Source organism: Saccoglossus kowalevskii, chromosome 5, assembly GCF_978046115.1.
Source record: "Saccoglossus kowalevskii chromosome 5, keSacKowa6.1, whole genome shotgun sequence".
NCBI classification, from domain to species: Eukaryota; Metazoa; Hemichordata; class Enteropneusta; family Harrimaniidae; genus Saccoglossus; species Saccoglossus kowalevskii.
The window spans coordinates 41,727,964-41,755,258 of NC_140645.1; the positions used below are offsets into that span (position 1 = coordinate 41,727,964).

A 27,295-nucleotide genomic window follows, 5' to 3' on the forward strand; every position below is an offset into this window, starting at 1 on the left:
GGTAATGCACAGAGAGGGGATATCCCTTTTCAAAATGGACGACGGAAACAGAGAACGTCAAGAGCACGGGCGTGCTTTTCCGTTTCCTCCTCAAAATCCGATGTTATCAAGACATTCCGAGGGATATGAGGGAAGCGAAGAGGAGCCTGAACGTCCACAACAAGTTAGCCAAGCTGAGCAAAGTATTCTTCGTGGACGGCTGGGCCACGATCATGAGGCGATACTACACCAGCGACAAGGCCTTATGCTGTCTCAGGTATTGTTATTGTGCATTTTATTACATGTATGAATTTAAAATAAAACTAGTCGCACCGTCATCATCATCACCACCATGATTATAATACATGGTGATAAACTGACATTCCACATGGTTGGTTTTATTTGCTAGCCCTGTGCTAGTCTGTTGTTCTGGCCGCTACGTGTAGGGTTTCGTAGCGACTGGAACAAGAAACATGTACGCGTCATGATTGTTGACAGTCAAACCAAGATTCTGTTAATCCATGCATTGATTCAAATTCGCAATTATGATATGTAGGTATTTCGAAGTGTTTTGCAGTACTTAAAACATATACATGTTTATAGACTTCGTGAATCAATAAAAATCATAAAATTTGGTAGCAGGGAAAAATTTACTGTAGTCCTGAAAACATAAATACCCTCAAAGTGTAATGGTCATCGTGCCATGTATGTGAGAGATTTGTGTTAAATATTGATTTTCCCACAATGCAATGCACTCTCAGTAGCAAGCACTGTGCAAGTTTTGATCTGGATGCATTGTGCATTAACATCCACTTTTACTTCATAGAATATTCAACAATGCATTCAATTCATCCTAGGAATTATTTTGGTAATGTCTTTTATTTGCACCACAATCGAAATCTTTGTTTGTATGGAACCTACATCTTGTGCATGCTTGATGCAGCGACTACCGATTACAAGTAGTTTACATGGGATGCCTTGATAACTAAATAACTAATGCCCGCTGTCTTTGGGTTTTTTTGTAGGGTCCACCAATATCTCCAGATGCTCATACTCTGTCACCAAGTTATTTACATTCAAGTCAGGGTCTCCCATCTTTATCACCAACTCTAGGTCACCAGAATGATGTTGGACACACCTCTTTGTTCCCATTCTTGGAAAATGTAACAAGTTTACCAGGACTTCAAGTCTCAGATCACACTGAACCAGGGTAGGTCACATGACTCATTTTACAAATTAATGTTCATCATTGTACGTCAAGTTTTAGTCTGTGCTTAATTTTGTTTCTGGAAACCAAGAAATCAGTTTCTGAAAAGCATCTGTAGCAATATGTGTGCTGCTACATAATACAATGGGAAAATGTTTTGTACGGTGTTACTGCAATCAGCAACCCACAATGTTTTACCATGGTCCTCACACTGTTTACTAGTATCTCATCTGATTAATGATTTATTTATTTACTTATTGACTCTTACACAATCCCCAGAGGGAAAGAAAATGGTCACAAAGTACAAGGAGAAAAATATATATGAAAACAAAACAGAAACACAATATACTAAATAACAAATACAATCACTAAATTACTAAATAATACAAAATCTCTAAATTACTAACTAATATAAAATTACTAAATTGACAGCAGGCATTAAGATGTCAAGTAAGACCCTGCTTCCTGACTTCGAAGCTTTTACTTATGAACTGTGCTACTGGTATAATAACGTTTTCATTCTGTAACAATTCCATGAATTTTTCCTCTGCAGGTATATTTTCAAATGCTGGGATCATATCCTTAGCTTTATTGAACAGTTTGTTACGCAACTCATTATATTTGTTGCATTCCAGCAGAAAATGCATTTCATCATCAATTAGACCTTTGTTACACATGTCACAAACCCTGTTGTTTAATGGGATTTTTTTATGACGACCCATTTCAATTTTGAGACTATGGTCACTAAGACGAAATTTGGTAAGCACACTACGCAGTTAAAAGTTTTTTAGCTTGACTAAATATGGCTCAAGGTTTAGATCTGATTTGATTAGCCGATATGTTCTTTATGGACCTCACCTTTCCATCCAAGAAATAAATCCTTTGTGCCAAGGTTAATTTATCACAGTTGTTAACTGAATGATATTATCGGATATTGTTTAATAACGATGTTACTTCTAGATACCATTTACTTTTAATCTTTCGGTTATTCACAAAAGCTTTCTTGAGTAACACATTATTAGAATTCATAGCCCGACTGTAATATTTAATTATTTGTTTTTTTATAAATGCGTCGTGGGGGTATCTGTCTAACTTGCTATACATGGCCATAATTGGTGTGTGTTGTGACACCCCTAGTAGATACCGACAATAACTTAATTGAACGTCTTCAATAGGTGATTTACCGGTAGTGAAGAACTCATCACCCCAAACATCACAACCATAAATGAGGATAGGTCTGATGAGTTTGTCAAAAAGGGAAATTGAAACTTTTATACTTATGTTTTGAATTGAGCCAAGCTTTGTTTTCATTGAAAACAGAGCTTTTTGAGCCTTACGTTTAAGGTTTTTTAGGCCATCCTTAAACCTACCATTGGCACTAATGACTAGTCCCAGATAGTTATAAGATTTAACTGTATCAAGTTCGATACCTCCAAGAAAAAATGTATCATTATTCAAACGTCTGTTTGAAATGTTTTGTTAAGCCTTCTTTACATTCAACTTTATATTTTACTTTACTGTACATGTTTTTGATAGTTTTATACATTTTCCCTGTTATACCATATTTGATTAGTTTTTTGAATAGACCATCATGCCAGACACTGTCAAAGGCCTTTCTAAGCTCAATAAAGCAGGCATATAATTATTTTGATTTTTTAATATTTGTGTTACCGGGGTGTTTTGTTTATTGGCGCTCTCTGACTTACCACTGTAGAGATATTTATTTACCAGGGTTTTTAGTATGAAAAGATTGTCTGTTGTTCGACAATAATCAGTTGTCAGCCTAATATTTAGAATACTATTGAATAACTTGCCAAGACAGCTAGAGATGGCAATTCCCCTGTAGTTGGCCAGGTTATTTTTCGACCCAGAATTGTGGATTGGTACCAACAGGCCAGCGCTCCAAGAATGTGGATAGTTATTTGAACTATAAACAATATTAAAGAGTTTATGTATTGCATCTAATAAGTGATGTTCACCATATTTTAACAATTCATTGCAAATTCTATCTTCTGCCGAAGCCTTGTATGATAGTTGTTAACCTCTGTTTACCAGACTTCTCTGCACTGTTAGGAAAGAAAACACTGTTATTTCAGCGGATTAGCAAAAGTCAACGAATTCCCAGTTTAAATAACTATTTGGTAATTGTCAGAGAGTAGGAAAAAGTTAAAAGGTACAATTCAGAGGTGAAAATCATAATCCATCATCTAAAAGTAAAAGCTTGTGTATCACATTTATCATGCACTTTAAGACCAATGTAGCTAAAACGTAACAAATTCAACAACACACCAAACAAGGATATAGTTCATTTCCACAGGATTTATCTATGTATTAGGCTGGCCATTATCCATTCAGACATCACAAAGTTTGTGAGTCAGTGAAAGTCCAGAAATTATGGCGTCCTACCACACAGAATGTCAGTGACTGTTTCAAAATTTTAAAAAATGTCCAGAAGTGGATATCAAGTGTGTGCAGTAGTGACATTAAATACATTACCGGTATACTGTAAAATGACTAATTTTCACTGGGTTTAAATTTCACTGATTTACCATTTCAAGCATATTCAGTGGGTTTTAAATTCACGGTTTCGTCATTTAGATAATGTGTTCTATGCTAAAATTTACATATTCACTGGGTTTTAATTTAGGGCATTTTTCCAGTCAGCAAAATAAGCTAAATTAAAACCCAGTGAATAATTACTCCCTTTACAGTATCTCCAATCCAGGTGACAAATGACCAACAGAAATAGGAATTAAATAAATATGTTTCAGCATAGAAAACAAAACAAGTGCTTTTTATTTTTTTTTGCTCTGTAGGGAATCATCAGGCAATGAGGGTACTTCTGATAAAATTGGGATGACATGGCTGGATGCTGCACAGGTAAATATATTACTGTTGATTTATTATCTGCGTAGAACAAAGTAGAAAGTTCTCAATTATTTTGTGAAATACAACAGTAGTTTGACAATTTTAAATTTTAAAACTGAAAAAAATATACTAGTAACAGTAATACATGATGTAACAACATTTATTATTATACATCTACAAGTAATGTCGAAAACAATATAATTTACTGTTTTGTAAAAACATTCATTCGAACATCAAAAGTTTCCCTTACTGTGGAATACTTTATTTTCGCTGGGATTAATTTTCGCTGAAAAGGCTTTTTGGGCATTTTGTATGGAATTTCACTAATTTTTGATGAGTTTAATGTGAAATATAGGAAAAAAAGTATATTCACTGAATTTTATATTCACAGAATCATCCCTTCAGCGAAAATAGCGAAAATAAATTCACATCGAACACTGAAGTGATGACAGAAATAGAATCCTAGAAATAGAAATAGAAATTTCTAATTTTCATTTTGGACCTTATTAAATTAATACTACAAGCAGGAAAAATATTACTCATTGATACAATCACTGGACTGCCTTCCTCCATACTTTGTGATATTCTGGGGATAACCTTGTGTTATTCTCTTCTTGGTTTCTATGGCAGCAAGTGTTAGAAGAAGCTGGAACACCACTGCATATCAAGGAGATTAAGAGGATAATATTAGCAAGCGGATTAGTTCATTCCTCGTCCAAGTCCAGTCTGGAAGCGGTGCTTTATAGAGAAACACAGAAGGGAAGTAAAAGGTTTAAAAGGATAGATGGCAGATTTGGTGTTTTTGCTTTATTAGTGAGTACCAGTGTGATGGTGTATTAATTTTATTTCTATATTAAATTTTGTACAGTGAGATAACACTCCAGGTTTATCTTTTGATATGATCTTTAATCACAATATTGTCCATTGCAAAAGTATTAGTTGCAGAAAAAGTAGAATGACATGAAACAAACAACAATTTACAAATCATGGATAACTTTTCGGAATATTAAACCATGAAAGACATCACGACATTGAATGGTGTCAATCTCTGAAAAAGAAAATAATTGAATAAATTTTGCTTCAATTACCATACATCCACATTCTCATATCATCAAATATATCCCATAGTAATCAATATAATTACTTTTTTTACTTTTTTCCAGTCTTGTCCATCAGAAAAAGAATACATATCGCCACCTAGAGTCAAGACTGAGCCAGGAAAAAGGAAACATTCAAGTCTTCTAGAGAAAACCACACACACTGAACGATATCGACAGAAATTTAAAAAACTCAGAAAAGTTGTGAAATCTATGGTTTTTGTAAGTATTTTAATACTATTTGGTTATTAGTTACCCATAATGCAATGTAACCTTGTGGATATCGTTAGTTGCCATGACAATAGACCATTTATTGTTAACATACAACTGTGGTGTAATACATGTCATGGGTCATAGGTCATACAGGTCAGGGGTCATCTACGGGTTACCTTACCGGGTGCTAATTCATTCAAAACTTTTCAGCTATAATTGATATTTATTCTCTTAAGTGTCAATTGAATATGCTTTATCAGTCTCTGCCATTGGTCAATTCAACTGAACATGATGTATCAGTCTCTACCATTGGTCAATTTGAATAATTTAAATATTCCGATACTCATTTAATTTGTTTTGTTTTCTGCTCATTATTTGGATCATTTAGACAGAATTACTTTATTAATCACATCGTTATGTAACCGATTGAAATAATTAGAACTTAATGATTTCATACGATTAAGAGTAGGTTCTAACTGAGTATGTATTGTAAATCAATAGACCCAGGGTACGATAGCTAGTACATGTTAGTGAATGTATACCAGCTGGTGTTTATTGATACTTGAGAACCCACTATCAGTTGGTGAGAGTGACAGTTAATTAGTGTTATGGTTAGTGTGTGTGAACTTCAGTTAAAACTACAGGGAAAGTAAGAATTATGTCAAAGCCAATTATGTGGTAATGAGTATAATTAGCAGAGATTTAATGTTTGAAGATTAGCCGTAATATATTGTAGATAATTTGTGATTTTTATTAGGAGCTTTTGAGCGTTGCTTAATTAGTCCCCGTTCGAACGCAGTCCGAAAACGGGGACTTATGTTTTGCCCTGTGTGCGTCCGTCCGTGCGTCCGTGATCACCTGTATCTCGAACATGCATGGACCGATTAAGTTCAAACTTCACTCATACATCACACATTATATGGGACATATGCACATGCATTTTTTTCATGATCCGATTAACGATAGCCGAATAGCGGCCATTTTAAGGCCGAAAATGCATCAAAATCGCACATTTTCATCATTCCGGACCCGGATCTCAGTTATGCATGGACGGATTTTGTTCAAATTTGGTACATACATTAAACATAATAGGACCTTGATGCACGTCATTTTTTTTTTTGGATCGGGTTCGAAATGGCCGACTGGCGGCCATTTTGTTTTAAAGAATTCAGTTCTGGATCCGTATCTGAGACATGCTTGGATTGATCGAGTTCAAACTTCACACACACAAGGTACATCATGTCACAAATATGTATGTGCATTTGTTTCATGATCTCATTAACGATAGCCAAATGGCGGCCGCTTTAAGGCCGAAAATGCATTGAAATCGCACATTTTCACCATTCCGGACCCGGATCTCAGTTATGCATGGACGGATTTCGTTCAAATTTGGTACATACATTAAACATAATAGGACCTTGATGCACGTCATTTTTTTTTCGGATCAAGTTCGAAATAGCCGACTGGCGGCCATTTTGTTTTAAAGAATTCAGTTCTGGATCCGTATCCGAGACATGTCTGGATTGATCAAGTTCAAACTTCACACACACAAGGTACATCATGTCACAAATATGTATGTGCATTTGTTTCATGATCTCATTAACGATAGCCAAATGGGGGCCGCTTTAAGGCCGAAAATGCATTGAAATCGCACATTTTCACCATTCCGGACCTGTATCTCAGTTATGCATGGATGGATTTTGTTCAAATTTGGTACATACATTAAACATAATAGGACCTTGATGCACGTCTTTTTTTTTTCGGATCAAGTTCGAAATGGCCGACTGGCGGCCATTTTGTTAAAGAATTCAGTTCTGGATCCGTATCCAAGACATGTCTGGATTGATCAAGTTCAAACTTCACACACACATGGTACATCATGTCACAAATAGATGTGTGCATTTGTTTCATGATCTGCTTAACAATAGCGGAATGATGGCCATTTTAAGGCCGAAAATGCATCAAAATCACGTATTTTCACAATTCCAGAACCGGATCTCAGTCATGCATGGATGGATTTTGTTCAGATTTAGCACAATGTGTTGTACATATGCAGGTACATTTCGGTCATGATCTGCTTTGAATGTATATGTCACTCAAATATGAACGGAACGGGGACGTGTCATTGACAATGACTTGTTTCTTCAAGAATTACTGTGTTTACTGTTTAAGTTTCCTATACAGGGTACTATAGCTTTCTTGGTAGCTATGGGGTAACCATGGAGACCAAATTGAAGATGAAGATGAAATCACTTATTACAAGCAAGTTAATGGCTACTTAATACTAATTAGGGCAGAAATTAATTAGAATAGCTTAATAAGGAATTGAGGTGATTAATATTAATTAGTCGCGAAATTAATAAGTTAACTAATTAGACATATGATAATAGTGTATTGACGTAGGTTTCTTTATTTTTTAGTTTTATTGTTATTAATATTAATAATCACGCACAATTATCCAGATTTTCAAAGTTATAAGCACATTCCAGGCAATTTTCCCACTTTTTCAGAAACAATGGGCTGAGCTGTGTTTCACTCCATATAGGGATCGGGGAATTTTAGAATCATTAATACCTGTCGAAAAGTACACCGTCATTATCAGATGATGGACTCCTTGACCTATGGGGTGCGTCCAAGGGTGGAGTTACCCCCAGTAAAGATACTAGCTTAGCTTGCAAGTTTGAATTGGTCAGCAGATAGTTCCCAGAGTGTCGACAGTGTTTTGGGACAGCTCTGTGGGGAGCAGTTGCATTCCTGCTTAAACCAGGAGTCAGCTGGGATGTGGTTCTCATATTCAGAGAGCTTATGAGAAGAGGAACTCAGAGAACTGTGTTTTCGGGAGATCGGACCGGAATCAACGTTTCCAGCTGTATTTCAAGATTTCCTATGCAACGGGAGTGGGTGAATCTCACCCTGAACTTTTGGTGACTCAGTGGTGACATCAGTTCTCATCCATCAAAAGAACCGCTGACTGGTGACATCTGATGGCAGCTGTAACTAAGCTAATATAGGGTACAGTAATTCTACCTCTCAACTTTCTAATTTCAAACTGTCTGCTGAATAACACTTGTACTGTGAGTTGGGATTGGTAGTCAAGTTGTGTCCCACTGTACAGAGAACTATTTCTGAATTATGACGATTGATTATGACTATTGTTCAGAATTTCTACGAATGAACTTTTGATAACATTGTTGTTGAACAGTGCCCTCAACGCTGTGCCTGAATAATCTGCGGACACACCCAGACCACGCCCATTGTTGTTGAGCAGCGCCCTCAACACTGTACCCGAATAATATGCGGATACACCCAGGCCACGCCCGATTTTGTCGTGCAGCGCCCCCATGGATTTTGTCAAGCCTCAGGAACTGCACACAGAAGCTGACTGTGAGTGAACTGTGACCTGATGTGAACATCGATGCTGAACTGTTGACGTATTCATGTGTTTGTTACTTATGTACACTTGTGTTTTTTGATTGGTTGATGGTTATTGTTCATTTATTGTTGATAACATTGGCTTTGTTAGGGACAAATTAGCTGATTTTATTATTCATTGAGGGACCGATTAGCACATTTAAACTCAAACTCTAATTAGCTAAGGTTAGGTTTTCATTCTTTCTTTGATATATTTTCGGGATATCCTATCTCACATATTTATATGCATATGCTAATTATTGTACCTTTGTTTATTTTACTGAAGTGGATTACATTAAAGATTGTGGAGTTAAAGTGCCTGTGTGTGCCGCCTGGTTTTGTTGCCCCTGCTTTCGGTCTTGGTGACTATATCGATGAACCACATGTATCTTTCCTGTGCCGAGCCCCAAAATTTATCTTTCCCATACACATTTGTCCCACTGAATCAATGATCTGTGAGGCTTTGTGAATGGTGTGTTACAGTTACATTTCTCAACATTCCACAGAAAGTGTCGGTATGGCTCCTTCACGCCATCTTACCCAAGAGCTGACCTACTTTCTTGTGTTTGGCAACATTTTCATGATTATTTACTACATTCTTTTAATCTTGACTTCTTATTATGTTTTTATATAAATATCAAACTATGAATAAGACAGCATTTTTGAAAACTAAGAAATACAATCTCTCAGATTGAGGTGTAAATGTGACCACTGGCCGAGACTGATTTCTGGATTCACAAACACACCACCAACTGTTAGTACCCGGTAATCAGTCAAGGCTTGGAGAATGGTAATTTATGTTTAATTGTTGCCCATATGTTCCATAGAATCTTTGATATTTACATAGAGACACTTGGTGATTCAGAAAACATTCTGTAATAGATTATGTACCATTGCTTTTTGTGATAAGTGTCATTTTTTATTTTTAACATTTTTATCAATGCCATATTGTTTCTCACCAAAATATTCAATTAACAATTCAAAATTTTTTTTTATTTGAATTTAGACTGAATAGACGTAATTTTCAATTGCCCACATAATTGTTGAAAAAAATTATGCAGGTTTAATATTAACTTCTATTTGTCATAATATTGAACAAATTAAAGACAAATGGTGCTTTTCAGGACGAAAAGCGGCCATATTACTAAAAGTTGATTTTAGTATTTAAAGAATTAAAAGAGGCTTTTGTTTAAGATTGAAACTTATAATAAGCATTATTCTTATTATTAAAATTATTTTTAATATTAACAAGCAGGACTCAAAGATATACTAACTAAATTACTAAACATTTATTGTATCAGGAGAATGCGGCACTTTGTGATGAAGTTGCTCGAACACAAGAAAAGTTAGTCAAAGTCAAAGACGAGAGAAAATTTCTTTTGAAAAGACTTCTTCAGTATCAAACACCGAGTGAAGTTGCTTCCATCACTACCTCAACTAGCCATTCTATGGTAGACGCATCACAGGCATCCATGTTTAGTGGCCTTGCTGATTCTACACAATGTAGTGGGCCCCAGAATCTGAATATATCAGTTGCAAGTACCAGCAGTGGTGTCAGCAGCTCTAAACATAAAGAAGGAACAAGTAAAGAGAAGAAGGAGAAAAGTAAACAGAAGAAAGAAGCAGGTAAGGGTAGGTCTTATTAAAGGTCACACTCCCTGGCACTTGCTGGGGGTATTGACCCTCAAAGGTCACACATCCTGGCACTTTTTGATGTATTGACCTTAAAGGTCACACATCCTGGCCCTTAATGGTGGCATTATCATTGTCTTTTATGATGATTAGATCACAAACAACCTGTGGAGCATAATGTTTTCTGCACACAGTTTGGTGCAACAGTTTGCATGTTTTTATGTATTTGTTTTATAATGTTTGTTGGACTCAACAAAGTTGAGTTTCTTAATTCAGTCAACTGTATTCTATTATTCTTTGAATTATTTCTATAGGCTCATCAGAAGCATCATCCAAAACGAAACCAAGAACAAAGAGAAAGAAACCGACTGATGTAAAAAAATTAGTGACTTCTATTCCTTTAGATCCAACAGGTAAATGCCTTCAGTTCTACTAGTCCCTGTTCTGATGCACTCTGTAAACAGGTAAATGCCTTCAGTTCTATTAGTCCCTGTTCTGATGCACTCTGTAAACAGGTAAATGCCTTCAGTTCTATTAGTCCCTGTTCTGATGCACTCTGTAAACAGGTAAATGCCTTCAGTTCTATTGGTCCCTGTTCTGATGCACTCTGTAAACAGGTAAATGCCTTCAGTTCTATTGGTCCCTGTTCTGATGCACTCTGTAAACAGGTAAATGCCTTCAGTTCTATTAGTCCCTGTTCTGATGCACTCTGTAAACAGGTAAATGCCTTCAGTTATATTGGTCCCTGTTCTGATGCACTCTGTAAACAGGTAAATGCCTTCAGTTCTATTAGTCCCTGTTCTGATGCACTCTGTAAACAGGTAAATGCCTTCAGTTCTATTAGTCCCTGTTCTGATGCACTCTGTAAACAGGAAATTAGGTTATGACCCTCTGTGCATGCATCTGTGTGTGCCTTGATGCACATCACAATGGCTGACTGACATTTTGTTTTAATGAATCCTGTCATATCTCTCACTTGTCTTGATCAATCATGTTCAATACATCATGTCGCACATATAATTGTTTGATGATCAGATTCAAGATGGCTGAATGGTGGCCATTTTGATGTTAAAAATTTATCAAAATTTAGCATTCCGGTTATTTGATTCAAGTTGGCTGAATTGTGGCTGTTTTAATGTTGAAAATTCATCAAAATCAAGCATTTCTGGAATTCCGGATCTGGATCTGGGTCATGCAAAGATAGATTTTGTTCATTGAACTTGATGAGAGCTTAATGCACCTCACTTTGTCACATCAGACTTAAAATGGCCAACTGGTGGCCATTTTGGTATGCAGGTTTGGAGCCATATCTTTGACTTTCTCTGTTAATGCACCTCACTTTGTCACATCAGACTTAAAATGGCCAACTGGTGGCCATTTTGGTATGCAGGTTTGGAGCCATATCTTTGACTTTCTCTGTTAATGCACCTCACTTTGTCACATCAGACTTAAAATGGCCAACTGGTAGCCATTTTGGTATGCAGGTTTGGAGCCATATCTTTGACTTTCTCTGTTAATGCACCTCACTTTGTCACATCAGACTTAAAATGGCCAACTGGTGGCCATTTTGGTATGCAGGTTTGGAGCCATATCTTTGACTTTCTCTGTTAATGCACCTCACTTTGTCACATCAGACTTAAAATGGCCAACTGGTGGCCATTTTGGTATGCAGGTTTGGAGCCATATCTTTGACTTTCTCTGACTGTTCATGTTCAAACTTTATGTATTTCTTAAACTTGAGAACTCACTGGGACTATGTAATGCATGTTTAGTCCTCGATTTACGGTACCGTCAATAGGGTGGACACTAACTCAGTTAAATGCATGTTGAAAGAGATAATTTGCGCAATCCTATAGAATACTATGCAGAACCCATAGATATTCCCATATAACCATAGATGAAATCCATTGTCTTCATAGTGTCATAGATGTTTCCATAGAACAAACACCCTCAATAAAGCCAATTGATGTCTCCATAATCCCATAGAACTCGTAGATGCCCAATAAAGCCAATTGATGTCTCCAAAATCCCATAAAACTCATAGATGCCCAATAAAGCCAATTGATACATGCAACCCTTTAGCCAATACCTTAACATGGATATACGTCTCTATTAAAGGATGAATAGACATACCCATTGAATTCATAGATAGCCCCACGTAGCTCATACATTTAGCCCATAGGTATCTCCATAGATGTCCCCATAGATGACATAGGTGTCCCCATAGATGTCATAGATGTCCCCATAGATGACATAGATGTCCCCATAGATGCCATAGATGTCCCCATAAATGCCATAGATGTCCCCATAGATACTATTTTACTATTTCTTTTTTTTAAATATTCCTTATGTATTTTATTGTTCCTTATATCCTTATTGTATTCTAATCTAGAGCCCAGAGGGGATACGATATCAATAAAGGTTGTTATTATTATGGGTGCACACAAATGTAACGTGACCGTCGCCATCTCAACCATACCTGAATAAATTACTTACTCTCTTTCTAGCCTACTAATGTTGTATTCTTTCTAGGTAAACCAATCTTCCCCATAGTACTTGGCAGTCTGACAGTGTACAGTTTAGGTGATATACAGAGTAAATCTAACTACCATAATGAAGACTATATCTATCCCATAGGATTCTGTAGCACAAGAATATACTGTAGTATGAATAATCCACAACAGAAATGTCTGTATACATGTAAGATACTGGATGGTGGTATCAGCCCAAGAGTGAGTACTGTAAAATGACTAATTTTCACTGAGTTTAAATTTCACTGATTTACCATTTCAGGCATATTCACTGGGTTTAAATTTCACTGATTTACCATTTCAGGCATATTCACTGGGTTTAAATTTCACTGATTTACCATTTCAGGCATATTCACTGGGTTTAAATTTCACTGATTTACCATTTCAGGCATATTCACTGGGTTTAAATTTCACTGATTTACCATTTCAGGCATATTCACTGGGTTTAAATTTCCTTGATTTACCATTTCAGACATATTCACTGGGTTTAAATTTCCTTGATTTACCATTTCAGACATATTCACTGGGTTTAAATTTCCTTGATTTACCATTTCAGGCATATTCAGTGGGTTTAAATTTCCTTGATTTACCATTTCAGGCATATTCAGTGGGTTTTAAATTCACTGATTTGCCATTTCAGGCATATTCAGTGGGTTTAAATTTCCTTGATTTACCATTTCAGACATATTCACTGGGTTTAAATTTCCTTGATTTACCATTTCAGGCATATTCAGTGGGTTTAAATTTCCTTGATTTACCATTTCAGGCATATTCAGTGGGTTTTAAATTCACTGATTTGCCATTTCAGGCATATTCAGTGGGTTTAAATTTCCTTGATTTACCATTTCAGGCATATTCAGTGGGTTTAAATTTCCTTGATTTACCATTTCAGGCATATTCAGTGGGTTTTAAATTCACTGATTTGCCATTTCAGGCATATTCAGTGGGTTTAAATTTCCTTGATTTACCATTTCAGGCATATTCAGTGGGTTTAAATTTCCTTGATTTACCATTTCAGGCATATTCAGTGGGTTTTAAATTCACTGATTTGCCATTTCAGGCATATTCAGTGGGTTTAAATTTCCTTGATTTACCATTTCAGGCATATTCAGTGGGTTTAAATTTCCTTGATTTACCATTTCAGGCATATTCAGTGGGTTTTAAATTCACTGATTTGCCATTTCAGGCATATTCAGTGGGTTTAAATTTCCTTGATTTACCATTTCAGGCATATTCAGTGGGTTTAAATTTCCTTGATTTACCATTTCAGGCATATTCAGTGGGTTTTAAATTCACTGATTTGCCATTTCAGGCATATTCAGTGGGTTTAAATTTCCTTGATTTACCATTTCAGGCATATTCAGTGGGTTTAAATTTCCTTGATTTACCATTTCAGGCATATTCAGTGGGTTTAAATTTCCTTGATTTACCATTTCAGGCATATTCAGTGGGTTTAAATTTCCTTGATTTACCATTTCAGGCATATTCAGTGGGTTTAAATTTCCTTGATTTACCATTTCAGGCATATTCACTGGGTTTAAATTTCCTTGATTTACCATTTCAGGCATATTCAGTGGGTTTAAATTTCCTTGATTTACCATTTCAGGCATATTCAGTGGGTTTTAAATTCACTGATTTGCCATTTCAGGCATATTCAGTGGGTTTAAATTTCCTTGATTTACCATTTCAGGCATATTCAGTGGGTTTAAATTTCCTTGATTTACCATTTCAGGCATATTCAGTGGGTTTTAAATTCACTGATTTGCCATTTCAGGCATATTCAGTGGGTTTAAATTTCCTTGATTTACCATTTCAGGCATATTCAGTGGGTTTAAATTTCCTTGATTTACCATTTCAGGCATATTCAGTGGGTTTTAAATTCACTGATTTGCCATTTCAGGCATATTCAGTGGGTTTAAATTTCCTTGATTTACCATTTCAGGCATATTCAGTGGGTTTAAATTTCCTTGATTTACCATTTCAGGCATATTCAGTGGGTTTTAAATTCACTGATTTGCCATTTCAGGCATATTCAGTGGGTTTAAATTTCCTTGATTTACCATTTCAGGCATATTCAGTGGGTTTAAATTTCCTTGATTTACCATTTCAGGCATATTCAGTGGGTTTTAAATTCACTGATTTGCCATTTCAGGCATATTCAGTGGGTTTAAATTTCCTTGATTTACCATTTCAGGCATATTCAGTGGGTTTAAATTTCCTTGATTTACCATTTCAGGCATATTCAGTGGGTTTTAAATTCACTGATTTGCCATTTCAGGCATATTCAGTGGGTTTAAATTTCCTTGATTTACCATTTCAGGCATATTCAGTGGGTTTAAATTTCCTTGATTTACCATTTCAGGCATATTCAGTGGGTTTAAATTTCCTTGATTTACCATTTCAGGCATATTCAGTGGGTTTAAATTTCCTTGATTTACCATTTCAGGCATATTCAGTGGGTTTAAATTTCCTTGATTTACCATTTCAGGCATATTCACTGGGTTTAAATTTCCTTGATTTACCATTTCAGGCATATTCAGTGGGTTTAAATTTCCTTGATTTACCATTTCAGGCATATTCAGTGGGTTTTAAATTCACTGATTTGCCATTTCAGGCATATTCAGTGGGTTTAAATTTCCTTGATTTACCATTTCAGGCATATTCAGTGGGTTTAAATTTCCTTGATTTACCATTTCAGGCATATTCAGTGGGTTTTAAATTCACTGATTTGCCATTTCAGGCATATTCAGTGGGTTTAAATTTCCTTGATTTACCATTTCAGGCATATTCAGTGGGTTTAAATTTCCTTGATTTACCATTTCAGGCATATTCAGTGGGTTTTAAATTCACTGATTTGCCATTTCAGGCATATTCAGTGGGTTTAAATTTCCTTGATTTACCATTTCAGGCATATTCACTGGGTTTAAATTTCCTTGATTTACCATTTCAGGCATATTCAGTGGGTTTTAAATTCACTGATTTGCCATTTCAGGCATATTCACTGGGTTTAAATTTCCTTGATTTACCATTTCAGGCATATTCAGTGGGTTTTAAATTCACAGTTTTATCATTTAGATAATGTGTTCTATACTAAATTTTACATATTCACTGGGTTTAAATTTCCTTGATTTACCATTTCAGGCATATTCAGTGGGTTTAAATTTCCTTGATTTACCATTTCAGGCATATTCACTGGGTTTAAATTTCCTTGATTTACCATTTCAGGCATATTCAGTGGGTTTTAAATTCACTGATTTGCCATTTCAGGCATATTCACTGGGTTTAAATTTCACTGATTTACCATTTCAGGCATATTCAGTGGGTTTTAAATTCACGGTTTTATCATTTAGATAATGTGTTCTATGCTAAATTTTACATATTCACTGAGTTTAAATTTCACTGATTTACCATTTCAGGCATATTCAGTGGGTTTTAAATTCACTGATTTGCCATTTCAGGCATATTCACTGGGTTTAAATTTCCTTGATTTACCATTTCAGGCATATTCAGTGGGTTTTAAATTCACGGTTTTATCATTTAGATAATGTGTTCTATGCTAAATTTTACATATTCACTGAGTTTAAATTTCACTGATTTGCCATTTCAGGCATATTCAGTGGGTTTTAAATTCACTGATTTGCCATTTCAGGCATATTCACTGGGTTTAAATTTCACTGATTTGCCATTTCAGGCATATTCAGTGGGTTTTAAATTCACAGTTTTATCATTTAGATAATGTGTTCTATACTAAATTTTACATATTCACTGGGTTTAAATTTCACTGATTTGCCATTTCAGGCATATTCAGTGGGTTTTAAATTCACGGTTTTATCATTTAGATAATGTGTTCTATGCTAAATTTTACATATTCACTGGGTTTTAATTTAGCGCATTTTCCAATCAGCGAAAAAAGCCAAATTAAAACCCAGTGAATAATTAACCCCTTTACAGTACATCAAACTTTCTTTATTTGAAGTTCTCAACTAAATGAGCATCATTCAGTGATACTGATGCTCACTGAATCATCAGTAATTTTAGTATTTTTTCAAAATGTCCTAATTTTGTTCAATCCTTTCAGACACAAGTGTTTTCTGTTAAATTTACTGTTTTACTAGCAGAATGTCATAAGATAAATTGCAAGATAACTGAACTCTTTGTCATTACTACTTAAGTTTTATACAGAGATGGGCATCAGTTGTTCAAAAGATGAATTGCCTTTATTAATTCTTCATACTGAAATAGCGTTAAGTCACATGTATTTTCACTATTTTGATATTTTGAGCATATTCACATAATTGTTTTATTATTTTGCATTTTCATGTGGATTTTATTTATTAGCGACAATTAAACTCACTTTAATTGAACCCTCTGAACATCACAGTCAAATTTATCACAATTTATAGGTCAAGCATGCTGAAAGCCTCCATGAGTTGCTGAAAAGATTGATAAAATCCGGTGTCAATGATGTGTTAAAACATCATTTTTTCCCCTATTTTTTAAAACATTTCAATCAAGATCTGTAAAAAACAATTAGAATAATGCATGACAATAGGGAAACTGTAGCACCAAAATATTTGCAGGAAAAAAAGATGGCACTAGAAGTATATTTAAAATATTGTAGCACTGGGTATTTCTTTGAGACAAAGTCGCTGTCACTTTTGAGAAATGTTGTAATTTGTACATGTCTTCTTTTATTGTAGTTTGAAATTGATCCAGAAGACAACATGGAACATCCTATCATTTCTGACAGTGCTACAGTATGTCATAGTAAATTACTGAAGTCAATCAACTCAATGCTGTAAGTACACTCCTTATATGGTCATTGTGAGGCAGGGTGTGGTAATCACTATTCTTCAACTACAGTATTAACCTTTGTGGAGTGACCAATTGAGGTAGCTAAACCTGTGAAATGTGACCACTCATGGTACAGTTAAATCTGTGTATAGTGAGCACCCAACCTGCAGTCAAACCTGTATATAGGGACCACCCAACCGACAATCAAACCTGTATATAGGGACCACCAAAAGTACAATCAAACCTGTGTATAGTGACCACCCAAGGTACAATCAAACCTGTATATAGTGACCACCTAAGGTATAGTCAAATTTGTGTAAAGCGACCACCAATACTACATGTGGTAATTTCTATTTTTCAACTACAGTCACACTTTTGTATAGCAACTACCCATCATGCAGTAAGGCAATCACCCATTAAAATGTTTTTCTTTTATAGACAGGTGATCTTTTGTATGTTAGCTTTATTTATTAAGCTGTGTTTTTGTAATCTGTGTAATACTGAGTCAAAATTACTGTTATGTTGCAAAATAAAAACATATGGTGACATGTAGGATGGTATATATTTATATAATTACATGCAAATAGTTGGGAAATTAATTTTTTGTTCCATCTTCATATCATAGCATAACATTTTTGCCCAGTATTACGTGTATTATGAAATATAAAAATTATATAATAATTCATTTCATTATTTTGTTTCAGAGGAAAAGATTTTGTCAATCATTCCCAAGGATCAGGTCCTGAATTCTTCGGTTTCTCGCATCCAACAATTCAGAACTTAATTCAAAGTTGTCCCGGTGCACGTAAATGTACACTTTACAAATGGAAGAAATTTGAGCCGTGTAAACCGAGTGAACGTGATGACATCATAGCAAGTATGGGCGAAAATGATCCTGCGCTTAGTTTTGATGCTCTGGTACGAGCTAAGAATGCTGATTCGGGTATGTACCGTATCATTTCTTATCGTATTACAAATAATGTTTCGCACTTTGCAAACTTTTGTTTCCAGTTGAAGAATTCAATTTCTTTCAAATGATATAGTGCTTCCACGTCCGATATCCATAGCAAAGTGTCTGATTGTCTGACATAAAACACCTGAGTAAGGAGAGCTCTGATTGGTTTCCTTCCTGATGAAGCATTCTGATTGGTCAGTCATTGCCATTCAAAATCTAACTCTACCAAGACCACCATTGTCATTAGAGGACGGTGCAGTGAGGAGCTGCCACAAGAGGGTGCGGTAAATGACAATGTCTCCATAATGTCTGAGACAAAAAATCTTTTTTATCATTTTTTGTCATGTTTTCCAATTTCAATTCAATATTAATAAATTGTGAGCAGTTTATTGAAAAATTTGGTTCAGTTTCTTCGAGATTAGGCTGATCATTCATGTTGCAAATGCATTATTTGTTTTGTTTCATTGCAGATCGGGAAATGTTTTTACAAAGTCAGATATCAGCTCTAGATGGCCACAGCAGTCTTCGAACTCTGTTGACTACAGGCATGCCAAGTACAATGGGGATATCTGTGACATCACCAACAAGTCTCATGACATCACCACAAAGACCTATGGTATCAACACCAACTTTGATGGCATCACCACAAAATATGATGGCATCACCACAAAATATGATGACATCACCACAAAATATGATGACATCACCATCTGCGAGTCATCTTTCACCAAGCTTTTCTCATACCCAAAATGATTAAACCAGTTTATGTATTTGTTTTATTTGTAAATATGTGTATGTAAACTGAAATAATAGGTTTACATTAATACCATGTTGACTGGGTATCAGTTTATGAATGATTTCCTTATCAGTGGGCATGCTATGTTGAATGACTAACAGCTTACCAGTGGAAATGGGTATATCAGGTTAAATGGGTTGCAGCTTATCAATGGTCATGTCAGGATGAATGGGTAACAGCTTACCAGTGGAAATGGGTATATCAGGTTGAATGGGTAGCAGCTTACCAATGGTCATGGCCATGTCAGAATGAATGGGTAACAGCTTACCAGTGGAAATGGGTATATCAGGTTAAATGGGTTGCAGCTTATCAATGGTCATGTCAGGATGAATGGGTAACAGCTTACCAGTGGAAATGGGTATATCAGGTTGAATGGGTAGCAGCTTACCAATGGTCATGGCCATGTCAGAATGAATGGGTAACAGCTTACCAGTGGAAATGGGTATATCAGGTTGAATGGGTAGCAGCTTACCAATGGTCATGGCCATGTCAGAATGAATGGGTAACAGCTTACCAGTGGAAATGGGTATATCAGGATGAATGGGTAGCAGCTTACCAGTGGAAACGGGTATATCAGGATGAATGGGTAACAATTATTCATGGATAGCTAGACTGGAAATATAGCATTATGATTGGCTGAGATATTTTTTTTATTTTTGTAAACCACGATGGTAATTTAGCATAACTGTAGTCACTTTGTACATACCGGTAATTGATATTTGGTAGAAAATTATAGATTATATTTATACCACATTTATGTGAGAACGAAACAGACAAGCAACTTCTAGATTTTAGTTACAAGCTACAAATAGCTTTACACCCATTCAATGTAGACATATTATGAAACCAATATTATTCTTGGCATTGCTCTAAGTGGGATCGTTTGCCACTGAATACTTGTTGTCACAGATTTTTTGAATTATGTGTGAAAAAAACTAATGTATTTTACACACATTTGTTATATGTGTGCTTGTACACAATCTACCCGGGAAAGTCTTAACAATCCGACTGTTTAAAGTGCTATTGTCAAGCAGTTAACTCTTCTGTTTAGTCTGTGAAAGTAAAAGTATGTTTACATTTTGAATGTTGATTTGTATAGTTCATCCACATCACGTTTGAGTGCGTTTACAACAGTAAATGCCATAGTAATTGTCAGCATTTTGTAAACACACAAGATGTATGCTGTGTAATTTGATGAATAATTCAATACATACCCGGTAACATTTATTATTATACATCTGTCACCGTAATGTGTGCCGTAATTTTGTGGTATTTTACTGGGTATTTTCATCCTGCCATATTAGGAAATGCAAATTCCAAATATGGAATGATTACTTGCTTAAGCATCCTCTAATAATAAAAAACAAACATGGCGGCCACCAGGGTTTGACCAGACTTCACACAAAGAAGTTGATTTCGGCATTCCCATGATGTATCTTTGGAAGGAAAAGATGTATAATAATAACGTTATTACGAGGATATCTTAAAGTAAGCACTCAGACAGTATGCCGTCGCATTGACCTCCGCTGCGTGTGGGTTGATACTCCCGTTGTACTGTCTTTGTGCATACTTTGAGGTATCCTTGTAATAACCTCATAATATAAGCATGACCTTTCTAATACCCATTTTTACATAAAACCTCCATCGAAAATCAAATCGATCAGTTGATGAATACAAGTGTGACTAGTTTAAAATTAGCATAAAGACAAAGCGCCATATGTGGATTTACTAAAATAAAAGAACGACCAGAACAATAGGTCACATGACCAAGAGTGGTATAATTTGTATTAGTTGAAATATTGAAAAAAAATATTGTTATTTAAGTTGATATGCAGGTCATAAGTAACCGCTGATAAATGCAACTTTGTAGAAAAAAAAAACGAGTAACCGCTATTCTCAATTTTTGTTACTTTGTTTTATTTTTGTACTTCTGGTACGTCAAAGACGCCACATTTCAGATTGGCGGGTACTGATCGATCTGAAAGAAATAAAAAATGGAAATATGAAATATATTTAAAAATACTAAATTAATAAGTTAATACTCAATATTTTGTTCCAAATGTCAGTCACTGTAAACTGCTTAATTTACACTGCTAGGAGTTTATGTGCTTTAATGACATTTGTAACAGTAAATCTGTTACTTGGGTTTTGTGAAAGTTCCTAAAAAAAAGTCATGCTGGTATGATTTAAGTTTGAAAACACAGACTATTGATTTCCTTCAAACAAGGTCAAAACAAGATGTCATACATATGCACATTCAATTGTGTTTTTGATTTGATAAAAAAAAAACGATTTTGATGGGATGACAATGTATGCAGGTGGCAGGTGCATATTGTTATTTTTCAAGATAATTGACTAGTCCCCGATTTGTTTTTCACTATGTTTCAAAGTTGGTACACTGACGTTTATTTTATCGAATCAATGTTACGTCTCAATCTATACTGTTGATCGTAATCTTAGTGATTTTATATCATGACACTTAAATTCTTGACGAGGACATTTATAATTATGTGTTGGTCTTGTCAAGAACCTACCGATTTGTTTAGGTGGATCTAAATTCAAATTTTTCATAATGTCAATAAATTCTTCTTTGCTTTTCGTCAATCTTCGGTTGTATTTTAGTTCTTCATCAACGGTTGTTACTGTTCTACCTGCAATTTGAGGAAGGAAGCAACATTTTTAAATTACTTTTTTTTTGACTGGCTGATATCTTAGTTTTATGTAAGGTTGCTGTGAGATAAGAATCGCATGAAATAAGTATACAGAGAAAATCAAGTGTTGTACTATCAATTAGTGTATTGTTTGATGCGCATTCTCGTGACAAGAGAATTTTTACCTGTGTAGTCATGTCCTGGGTAAAGTAACGTAGTTGGTGGTAGTGATAGTATTTTACTATGGACTCCATCGTATAACAGAGCAGCATCACCTGAAAATAAAATAAACATTGTTTTCATTCTACAATCATTATCAGTTTACCAATAGACCTTAGAGTAAAATGGTCGTCGAGATCACGTTGAGAGCGAGGAAGCCACAGGACATGTTTGACTCGTTTCATTCTTTCTCATCCATTGTTTCAATTGCCATTGTTACAAGAGTCACGGGTATCTATAAATATCTATATGTTCTATGGCCTATATATAGTAATGACTTGGATCTTAATGTATGTTAATCACACAGGTTCCAGGGCCTGTATACATGAGGGAGCCTGGGATCAGCATGTGTAGAATATACACATGTTCCACAGCCTATGGGTGCCCCTTTCAATATGTATGGATTCTACACACGTTACAGGGCATGTATGCATGGTGGGAGGCAACCTTAGATTAATGTGCATGGAATCTATACATGTTCTGGGGCAATTATACATGGGTAAAGTCTTTAGTTTAGCATGTTATAAATATACACATGTTTCAGGGCATATGGGTGAGGTCTTGTATTTATGAAATCTACAGAGGCCATGTCTTTAGATTTCAATACCTTGTTGGAAGTCAGTTCTACCACATCCTCTAATTAATAATGCATCTCCAGTGAATGCCACAACGGGTTTACCATTGTCATCCAGTACGTAGGTCTGACATCCATCGGTGTGACCTGGAGTCGATAACACCTTTAATGCCTGCAAATAATTGACATATAAGACAATATTTGTTTGTCATAAATCACATGACAATGTTCATTGGTTTATTTGTACAATTGTGGAGCTATTGTCCCATGGCACCATGAAATATCCTTTTTTTGTGTATTACAGAAACTTTTCAAAAATTGATTTTTAGAACAAGTTCATAGAACACAAAGTTAAATTGCATTTTTCTACACTTTTTAAAACCCAGACTTTTGAAATAATTCATAACAACAAACAAGTACCCTATCATTATCATGTCACCAGCCTACGATTCAAGATAATACATAACATCACTAACATCAATAGTGCCAAAATGGCAACTATTCACTAAAATAGAAGCATAATTTCTTGAAAATTAGACTGTTCACTAATCTTACATTGCCCTGGGCTACAAAATATTGCAAAATGAATAAATTGTGGGTATTTTCATTGATGAGTAGGCTTCTACCTTAGGAAACTAACATCCGATGCATTCGAATAGATGTATAGCATTCATATGTACAAACTAAAGGGCTGAAGGTCTTCAGTATGTCTTGAAATGAATTCCTACCATTACATGCATGTACTTCTATCTCCCTATTGTTGCGCCCTCAAGCGATGACTACGTGCGATTGAGGGCGCTTTGCAGAATTAGTGATTGAATTTGAGGAAATATTTCAATGCCGTTTACCTCTAAATTCCTGAAAAATGCAGGGAACATGACATATATTGTCAATTTATAGAAATAAACAAGTACTCACAAATTTTCCAAACTTAATGCAGTCTCCTTCCACAGTTAAAAGATCGGCACTGGCGCCAGAATGTCTGGATATCACACTACGGCATGATGACACTTTCTTTTTCAATTCCCCAGTGCCCGTCACGTGATCTGCATGTACGTGCGTATTCACTTGAAAAGAAAACAAACAAAAAACAATAAATTTATGTTTTAAAATCGTGTGATAATACTCTGCTGTTAATACATACGAATCACGTATTGTTTTCCATTTTGTTGGCATGAGAATCAAGTTCTTCAGTTACACCCAATCCTCCCTTGTCCCGGTCACGATTCTGACACAGTGATAACAAAATATACTGTCACACATATGTGATTATATCCTACCATAATGTGTACCAGAGACAATGTTGCTAACCTAAGGTATTTTTGAGTACTGGTATATTTAATTAAAGCGGGGGAGTCGTCACCTGCGCATGCGTCATATGGCCATAGCGTGTCACTGTTTACAAACAAGCATGAGCATTTGCGCGTGTTGTTATCGTCGCTTGGGACTCGATTCCCGCGCGTGCGCAGGTGACGACCCTTCCGCTTTAGTATGACATGGAAGTGAAAAGGGTAAAGTATGCATATGTTACGGAGTATATACGTACATGTAATTCAACGCGCATGCGTACTGCCAAAGACATGTACTGGTAACTCTCTAAATAATCACACAAATGAAATTGTCTTTAATTTCCTTTTCTTTAATTTTCTTTGAAATTCAGAGTCTGTTACCTCCATATATAAGTGTAAGTCCGAGTTCTTTAATTACTTGTATATCTCTGTCTACTGTCTCCAGTACTGGGTCAATAAGCACGGCTTCCTTCGACTCGTCATCAGCTAACATATACGTATATGTGCTAGAATTACGTTCAAACAACTGAAAATAAATATTACTGATAAACATATATGTGATTTAAAACAACGATTTATTTAACTGTTGTCAAATTGAAATACTGAAAAATCATTTATTTTCGTTGGCATTTAATTTCACGAACTAGCACTCACGTGCGCGCATATACGCGCAAGCGCGTTGTCGACTGGTCTGATTCAATAGACCATTTTCCGTACACTGCGAGAATCACGCGTTATGCGTGAAATCGAACGTAAAAACAGGACAAACAAAGGTCATAGCGTCGTAGTGGCGTCAAACATCGCGTGGGATTCGACAAACGCGAAAGTATTTGGGGGACATTTCCATGCTTAATAATGTGCTGTCCACATTTGATGATAGGCAATTTCGATTAAGTAAGGGTATTCGGAAGCAATATTCCTCTGTCGAAGATCGGCCGGTCGGTGTGAGCTACGAAATAAGGAAATTCGAGTTCAAAATCAAATCGTTCGATTTTTGCGGCAGACGTTCGACGCGCGTCTTTCATGCATCTCGCAAGATCTCGCAATTGTACGGAAAATCACCTATTCAAATATACAAAAATCCACAATTAAATTTACTCCAGTATAGCATGTATATCATAGTGTCAGTCATAATAGATAGTAAAGACATGAATTTCTTGTATCGTCCATTATACGACAAACAATATGCCTGCCCCACCAACTACATTTGACACATATAAATAGATCATTGTTTTCTTTTTAAATTGCATGAAAATGTTCGTTTCATAATGAACCCCTTTCTTTGAGGTGACTGGTGTTCAATTCACAAGTGATCACTTTTACCACACTGGGAACTATGTCAATTTCAATTATGACTTGTTTTTTGTATGGAAGAAATATGGGCTCAAATAAATTATTAAATAATATTAAATACAGGTGATCCAATGCGCCGTGTTAAATTGATTGAAATGAACAACCAATTACAACTGTTCACCCAGTCAGATAAGGGATATCTATAAGTGTAGTGCATCGAAATTGTACATCGTTTTCTCCCCCTCTTTATATCATTTTTAGTTAGCCGTATTTTGATTATTAGCATGTCCGAAAACTAAATTTATCTCTGCCTCACATATAGCTTATCCAAAATCCTTTCCCGAAAATCACGAAAAAAACACTTACCTGACGGAAAATCAACCCAATAGGGAAAGAAGACGACATATCGCAATCTTTAATAAAAAATCTGTAGTAAAAAATAACGTTGGTTTCTCGGCGCGGAGTGGGTATGACCACGAACATAAACGGTAACAAGTTGAGAACCGAGAACGATTGAACGTTCTAAAATATTAACGTTATGGTAGCGCCCTCTAGTGGTGATATCTCCGGGAACTTACGTTCAAAGCAAAGCTTCGTTTTAAGCAGGGGGGGATTGGCACGAGAGGGCGCCATCCGATCCGTAGCCCACCGTCAAAGCAACAACGTCCCGTTTACGAACAGATGAAATAATTTAAGCAATTTCTTTACAAAATAATCCTCAACAAAACTTAGAAACATTTCATAGACAACTACAGGCTCCAAAATTATGTCTATTGCAAAACAATTCAACCGACAACCAGTTTGACGCCACAATTTCTTGCTGGAGCCCGAGTTCTACGCGTGATTTTATTGCGTTCAAAACTGTTCCATTTCAAACTGCGCATGCACACACACTGTGGTTTCTCAAAATGCATACTAATTAGGTAACTTGTCACTGATAAAAGTCACCGAAAACATTTTGAGCAATTTTGAGCAATAGTACTAGAGTGAAATATAAACGTGCCTCTGCATTCTCCATTAATTTCGTAACTTGCTATGATCATGGTAAAGAGAAAACCTGTGCTTACTTTCAACAGTTAGCTGAAGTCCGATCAAAAACGTGTCTCAAAAAATACCTTTACATCATTTTTCCGATAATTTTTGTTCAGTTCGTAACGATAGAATCAATCAATTTAGAACTAACATGTATGCTATCGGAAAGCATTTTGGCACAATTTTACTGAAAAGACGAGTTTTTCATTGCTCGTGAATATTAATTTAGGCAAATAAAACAATTATTTCAACCAATCGTGTCATGCACCCCCCCCCCTGGTTTTAAGAATAAGATGCGAGTTTTCTGATGTGATTATACTCTGACCCCGAGATAAAGTACGCATGAGTGACCATATGTACAGTTACTTCTTTTGATGCATATTTATGCTTAATTTGTTTTCAGTTGATTCTTTATTGCCAAATATTCTGTAGCTAGCAGTCCACGTGCTGTACTGCCCAATATTCAATATTTTACACGTGATTTCGCAGAAGTTTGTTTGAAGGTAAGGCTTACCAAATCTGTATTTAATGAACACGAGATGTCATTCACATTGCTAGACATCAAAGTTTAGTATTCCCATGTAACAAAGACTATATGAATTGTTTTACCGTTGCAGAGAGTTTTTAACTTGAGTTTTCCGTCACCAGCGATACACCGAGGGCGCTGTATGTGATTGTATGGCGGTAACCCTTGTACTGCATGAACTGGAATTAGAGTATTTGTATTTTAAAAGATTTTATTCAATTTTTAGTG

The 27,295-nt window shown here is 35.6% G+C and overlaps 2 protein-coding genes across 2 annotated transcripts; one reads left to right on the forward strand and one right to left on the reverse strand.

Moving 5' to 3' along the window:
* Window positions 1-14: 14 nt before the first annotated feature.
* Window positions 15-20,567, forward strand: LOC102804756 (uncharacterized). The gene is made up of 11 exons (XM_085499431.1): window positions 15-256; window positions 1,005-1,189; window positions 4,003-4,066; window positions 4,685-4,867; window positions 5,218-5,373; window positions 10,077-10,401; window positions 10,722-10,820; window positions 12,940-13,139; window positions 17,639-17,736; window positions 18,437-18,675; window positions 19,158-20,567. The coding sequence occupies exons 1-11, from the start codon at window positions 35-37 to the stop codon at window positions 19,442-19,444; spliced, it is 2,058 nt and encodes a 685-aa protein (XP_085355557.1). The 5' UTR covers window positions 15-34; the 3' UTR covers window positions 19,445-20,567.
* A 674-nt stretch (window positions 20,568-21,241) lies between these two features.
* Window positions 21,242-25,914, reverse strand: LOC100376992 (persulfide dioxygenase ETHE1, mitochondrial-like). Its single transcript, XM_002740080.3, has 7 exons — window positions 25,876-25,914; window positions 24,598-24,742; window positions 23,846-23,994; window positions 22,961-23,099; window positions 22,320-22,409; window positions 22,018-22,134; window positions 21,242-21,461 (listed from the first exon to the last, which is right to left on the reverse strand). The coding sequence occupies exons 1-7, from the start codon at window positions 25,912-25,914 to the stop codon at window positions 21,400-21,402; spliced, it is 741 nt and encodes a 246-aa protein (XP_002740126.2). The 3' UTR covers window positions 21,242-21,399.
* Between the last annotated feature and the right edge of the window lie 1,381 nt (window positions 25,915-27,295).